The sequence below is a fragment of the Notothenia rossii genome (assembly GCF_949606895.1).
Source record: "Notothenia rossii genome assembly, chromosome: 7".
NCBI classification, from domain to species: Eukaryota; Metazoa; Chordata; class Actinopteri; order Perciformes; family Nototheniidae; genus Notothenia; species Notothenia rossii.
Window position 1 is genome coordinate 4,965,227 of NC_136905.1, and position 6,900 is coordinate 4,972,126.

The 6,900-nt window shown below is 38.4% G+C and overlaps 1 protein-coding gene across 2 annotated transcripts in view; it reads right to left on the reverse strand.

Annotated features, from left to right (window-relative positions):
- Window positions 1–3,115: 3,115 nt before the first annotated feature.
- Window positions 3,116–6,900, reverse strand: part of nt5c3a (5'-nucleotidase, cytosolic IIIA) — a 23,759-nt gene continuing 19,974 nt past the window's right edge. For both annotated transcript variants that reach the window (XM_079640004.1, XM_079640005.1), the window contains exons 7-8: window positions 5,782–5,982; window positions 3,116–4,539 (exon numbers count right to left, since the gene is read on the reverse strand). In XM_079640004.1, the coding sequence (XP_079496130.1) occupies window positions 4,438–4,539; window positions 5,782–5,982 (303 nt within the window). In that variant the 3' untranslated portion in view covers window positions 3,116–4,437. The remainder of the gene's footprint in view (window positions 4,540–5,781; window positions 5,983–6,900) is intronic.

Here is a 6,900-nt window from a genome sequence, read left to right on the forward strand (position 1 = left end):
GGGCTTAGGGCTTCAAGCCTATAGTGACGCAGATTGGGCGGCAGACGCCACAGACAGGAGAAGTACCACAGGGTATTGTGTGAGTATGGGTACAGACTGCTCACTGGTTTCATGGAAAACAAAGAAACAGCCCACAGTGGCACTATCAACTTGTGAAGCTGAATATATGGCTCTAGCCTTGACAATACAGGAATGTATTTATCTGGAACAACTGCTCGAAGGAATGGATACCTATGTATATAAGAAAACTGTTGTTTATGAAGACAACCAGGGAACCATTGCACTTGCCAGAAACCATGTGTGCCGACAGAGGTGTAAACATGTGGATATAAAATATCACTTCATTAGATCTGCCATCAGAGAAGGAAAGATGACACTGGTTTACTGTCCTACAGATGACATGGTTGCAGACGCTATGACCAAGCCTGTCTCCAAACTGAAATTGAAAACATTTCCAGGGGTCATGTTCGGTGTGTAAAATATTGCCTACTATGTAATATTGACTGCCATGTTCTTTTGATGTTTTGAACTGTTATTTTTCTTGGAAAAGTTGTACAGTATACACGTCATTCATAAGTGGGAGTAATAAGTGTAAGTATTAATATGTCTGCATGTAACTGCACTATAACTGTTCCACGGTAAGAGGGCGCTATAGGCGTAAGGAGGTGCAGCTATTGTAGCTGACGTCAGGTATCAGATATAAGGGATTGTTCCCTCCCCTTCTATCTCTCTCTCTCTAGCTCTCATGGAGAGCAGGTCAAGTGGTGCAATGCACATATGAAAATAAACCACGCCAGTTAAGGCTAAAGAGGACCTCGTCGTCATGACCAGTTTATTGCTATACATGTGACTCTATCAACAATCTCTCAAATTTCTTTGTTGAAATCTGAGTGAATTTCTTTGTGAAATGAGTGGAATGAATTGATGTTTGTTGAAAGTTAGTACCCTGCCACCTGTGAGGAAAGGTCCTCCGAATTCATGCGGGACTAGTTGAAGTATACGAATGTGGAAATGAGCAAATGAACTGATTTGTTGAATGAAAGTTTGAATGTGCTTTTTATTATCACCGGTCATTTATGAGGAAATGCCTCTAAATTCTATCGGGAGATTTAAATATCACAACTGAATTGGGCAGTTGAAGTTACAATTTAGTGTAATAAATGTAAAAATATGAATTAGGGTTGCATATTAGAACATGACCACAGCATGATATGTTTTGTAGGATTATAATGTTGTAAAGAGAGAAGGTAAAAACCCTGTATTAGTTTGGACCTATTTTTCTTCAAATAAACTGATCCCACCTTTTGGACTGGGACAACTTAAAAGAACTCTTTGCTCTCCTCTCCTGCTTCAAAGGTAAGATTGCACACTGTCACACTCACACTTAGGTAGGGCCACACCTCATTTACTGATATCAAAATCCTTCGGGATCGCTTAAAGAGATTTAGCGGGTCGTCTGAATTGAAACAATTGAACCTGGTTCTTCAGGAGTTAATAGAGGTGAGATCTTGCTGACGTTGGTGGATCTGAGCCAAGCAGTAAACTTACATAGACTCAATAACTTCTGTTAAGTCCATTAGTAGGTCTGAGTAATTTGCCGGAATAAATTATCAGCTCCTTCCGACTCTTACAAGCCCGATTTTCAAACAAATTCAGTTGGTTAAAGTTGAACAAATGTTTCTATAAAATCTAAGTTGATAAGAAAAAAGCCAAATAACTTATTTTCATAACACGCTTGAAACAAACCCTTCATATTTCCTCTTATAAGCAATCTGAGGCTTCTATTTTAAGCAATGAGCTGCTTGCAAGATAAATGAAACCCTCTGGAGAGCTGGGATGTAGGCTGTTTGTTTTCTTAAAGCATTTTCAAGTATTAAGGATAATTTAACTACATCTGATTTATTTTTCTGACTTATAACTGAACTTATGAGGCAATATACCTCACCTCGAGTGAGGGGCCCAGCTCTTCGTATAATTGTGTGTATGTGGCCCTCGGTGAAAAAAGTTTGGACCCCCCTGTTCTAAAGGAATAACTGCTTCTGTTAGACCCTGAGGGGCTTATAAAGGAGGGCTCGTCCGGGATTTGAACCCGGGACCTCTCGCACCCTAAGCGAGAATCATACCCCTAGACCAACGAACCATGCATGCAGTAGTAGGCTGTCTATTATTGGATCTACAAACTGCCACGTTGTCCAAACTTCTTGCACTGGTCTAGTCTTCTTCAGATAAACCACAGTGCCATCTGTGGGACGTTTTTAGTACTGCAGCCAAAACATAAGGCATCACTCACCCCAACAGTTTCCTAATTATGTCCTCCTGTTTTATCCTTGGAAAATATCAAAAACATCTATGTAGTTTAACATTTAATAACTCAAAGACACACCTTAAAGTCACCAGTATATCATACAATATTGTATTTATAATGTATTGTCTTCTCAGTCAGACAGACATGGACATTTTTATTTGAATGTTCGACAGTTTTAAATTTATATTAATAATTTGTCACGATTTATAAGCTATATACATTTCCTGGCTTTAAATACTATATGCACAGTGTGAATATTAAATGTTTTCCTTTATGTTTACTTAATGGTAACAAACCTTTTTGATAGGATTATTCTTTTTTATAAATAATGTGTTCATACTTTTCCAATTTCTTCTTTGCTATTTTTAAACATGTTTTGTTTTATGACTATTCTTTTTTAAATGTCTTTTGTGAATTAACTTACTGGAATTAATTAAGGGTGTGAATTATTTTATTTTTGTGAATTTAATTGCATTGCATATTTATTCCCTCATTTACTTATCAATAAGTACAGTGACAATATTGATCTTCAGCCTTGTGTACGCACATGATTATTTTAGAAATTACTGTAAATATTAAATTACATAATTGAGTTACTAAATTAAAGTAATGTACTGATAAAACTATACATATCAAAGGAGATGGATAAAGTTCCTCTGTATAAACTCTCTGGCAATTAATAGATTTCTTTACAGTATATTTTAAAACGTGTACGCTGCGTACTGCACCTTTAAATGCCTTCAGACCCAATGGTTTCTGGGCTGTTGGGGGGGGGGGGGGTCCATGTTAGTCAAGACTTCTGTCCATGGCTCACAAAAAATGACATTTTATTGAATTCTCAAAATCACACCTTTGAAGAAAAGAGGAATCCATCTGCTTATAAAAATACAACACACCTGTATACCTTCCGATATCTCTCCAGATGCAGTGAAACATAAAATACACATCTCCATATAACGGCCACATTATACAGCATGACATTAATCCCAGTTTTATTCATATATAATATTATATCTTAGTTTGCTTTACATAAAGTCAACAATAAGAAAAGGCAACATGCAGGTGATAGCAGCACATTTCAAACACAAAGAGAACATTGAACGCAACATTTTGAAACACAAGGAGACATTTTATACTTTCAACCTCCACAAAAAATAGATGTTAAGAGGTAGTGCTCAAATCTTACCACAAAATAAAAAAGGAGATGAAATGATTTATATTATACGTCTAATGCTGCCTTTTATTGAACCACAGCAGAACTTAAATATACTTGGCTTTTTAATAAGTATTGCAGCACCTTTTACTTTGGTTTAAGGGGCTTTATCGTTGCATCTGATATACTGACCACTAGACGCCATCTTTACAACTATTTAATACCTTTTAGATCTTAAACACTGACACGGAGAACACTTTATCGAGTCACCTTTGCAGAGAAGTTAACTAATTCAGAGTAAAGAGCTGCTTCTTCCTCCGTGTGTCGATATGATGCCAAACGACCACAATAAGGTTCAAAATGTTAACGTAAACATGGCTTTTCTGTGCAAGAACTTCTTCCTACACACAAATCAGAATGACTGCCACATACTGTACAGGCCGATTCCCCGTACACAGAATTTAAAGTGCGTTTCCCGTCGTCATCATGTTGGAAATCCTTTGTTTACACGAATAATGCGTTATATATTTCATTTTTACTTGGAAAAATATAAATTAAAAGTTCTTTAGTGTAAGGAAATAGTCTCTGCATTTTTATTTAACTTTCATAGTCACATGACTAGAGTACCTGAGGTGTCAGCTTCACAAAAGACTCGGTAGTCTGGAGGCATTATCAAGAATAACCCTGTGAATAACAATGGTAACAATAATAATGTGCAAATGATAAAACATGGAGTGAGAGTTTGTGGGCCGGTTTATCTCACTTTTGGTTATTTATATTTATATCCTAAAACGACTTGGAGAGAACATCAGTAACACTTGAAACAGACAAGGAGGCTGATGCTGCTGCGGGGGCTTTTAAAACAGTTCATTTAGGAGTAAAAATGTATTTAAAAAAAAAAAAAGGCTTTTAAAGGGGGGTGGGGGGTGGGGTACAGAAGTCTGACTGGAAGGGGCTGATGGGAGAAGTGGAGCGGGAGTTATAGGACCTTCTGGAGGATGGCATTGGGCACTTCCAGAGTCTCGTCTTTCACCAGGACGATGTCGTAAGAGTCCAGATATTTGTCCAGCCGCTCCTCCACCTGCAGAGGAGCACCACAGGCAGCAGGGTGTGGGAATGAATGCATTCACAGAACTGAATGTATTCTTCAAACATCAGAGTAACATGATATCAAAGGTATCCCAACTGTAGCTGTGAACATGACAGGATGTGTGATTACCTAGAAGAGCATCAGGACTGTTTGAGGCATATGATAGCTATGTGATTAACATGATGATTCAGCCTCTATGGAGAGAGACTATGACAAGCATGATCATTTCTGACGTGGAGCTAATCTGAAGTAAACATTGAATACTGCTTTCTATTCCTCCATCTTTTGACTGTGGAACTCCCTCTCTTGGATATCAGCCGGGGCCAGTGAGATTTAACATTTTTAAGTATTTGGAAAAAGTCCTATTTTTTTTAAAAAGTCATATTTTTAAAAAAAAAGTCAGATTTTTTTAGATTTTTTTGAAAAAGTCAGTTTTTTTTTTAAAAGGTCACAATTTTGAGATTTTAACAAATTCAGATTTTTGGGGGATTTTGAGAAAAAGTCCGATTTTTTAGAGAAATTTGAGAAAAAGTCAGAATTTTTCTTGAAAGAATCTGGATTTTTGAGATTTTGAGGAAAAAGTCTGGATTTGGATACAAAGTCAGAATGTTAAGAATTTTGTACATGACAGGATGCACTGCTTTCTATTCCTCCATCTTGTGGCTGTGTAACCCCCTCTCTTGGATATCAGCCGGGGGCCAGTGAGATTTAACATTTTGAAGTATTTGGAAAAAGTCATATTTTGAGAAAAGTCATATTTTTTAGAAAAAGTCATATTTTTTAGAAAAAGTCAGATTTTTGTTAGAAAAAGTCAGATTTTTTTTTAAAAGTCAGTTTTTTTGAAAAGGTCAGAATTTTGAGATTTTAACAAGTTCAGAATTTCTGGGGATTTTGAGAAAAAGTCAGAATTTTTAGAGAAATTTGAGAAAAAGTCAAAAAAAAATTCTTTAAAAAATCTGGATTTTTTGAAAGAATTTTGTTCACGACAGGATGTACTGCTTTCTATTCCTCCATCTTGTGACTGTGTAACTCCCTCTCTTGGATATCAGCATGTGAAGGACACTGTTCAGGAACTAGTTGATGCTCTGTATGTGATGACCACTTCCATTCTGGAGAGGATCACAGATACATGGATCCTGATGTTGAAGCTCAAGCCGGGGACGAGTGAGATTTTCCGAACACTGACCTCCCTATTTTCTGTTTGTTTTCGTTTCCGTGGCCATGTGTCTGTACCTTGTCGTTGAGGAAGCCGATCTTGAGGATGTTCTCCACGTTGGGCGCTCCGTCGGCCATGCTCAGGTCCCCAAGGGAGTCCCCCATGAGGATGATGTTGCTGTACTCCTTCACCTGTTTGAAGTACTCCGTGTTCCTCAGGGCGCTGTCGTGTTTGTTGTACACGTGGATCAGCTCGCCTTTAAAACCCTTCAGGACGCCCTGAGAGAGGAGGAGCAGACAACACCAGCGTCAAACAGCACGCTCTTTAAAAGGTCCCTATTAAACTGTTTTTCATCTATATATTACAGCTCTCAGATATATCCAGAGCCTGTCTCTGATTGGCTGAAACACCAAACAGATCATTGCAGCATTACCCATAATCCCCTCTGTTTCTCTGCTGATTCTCTGTCTGTTACTTTAGATGAAAATGAGGAGCCCCTCCCCACGCCCCTCTGAGAGAGATTTGGTTACAAAGAACTCAATGGTGCTCTAGGAGGAGATTCAGGTGATAAGGGGGGGGGGGGGGGGTTACCTTGGTTGCTGATTGGCTAATGGTTACACAAGACAAAATATTGTTATGACATCATAAAGTGGCCAAAATCTGATCAGCTCATTTTCAGACAGGTTTTTATAGAAATGGATCAAAAAGAGAGAGAATCTTTGTTCCTGAACCTTTCAGAGTCTCTTTCCACAGAGGGGAGACATGTTGATGTAGAAGAGACATGAAGAAGAGGGGACACATGTTGATGTAGAAGAGACATGAAGAAGAGGGGACACATGTTGATGTAGAAGAGACATGAAGAAGAGGGGACACATGTTGATGTAGAAGAGACATGGAGAAGAGGGGACACATGTTGATGTAGAAGAGACATGAGGAAGAGGGGACACATGTTGATGAAGAAGAGACATGAAGAAGAGGGGACACATGTTGATGTAGAAGAGACATGAAGAAGAGGGGACACATGTTGATGTAGAAGAGACATGAAGAAGGGGGGACACATGTTGATGTAGAAGAGACATGGAGAAGAGGGGACACATGTTGATGTAGAAGAGACATGAAGAAGAGGGGACACATGTTGATGTAGAAGAGACATGAAGAAGAGGGGACACATGTTGATGTAGAGGAGACATGAAGAA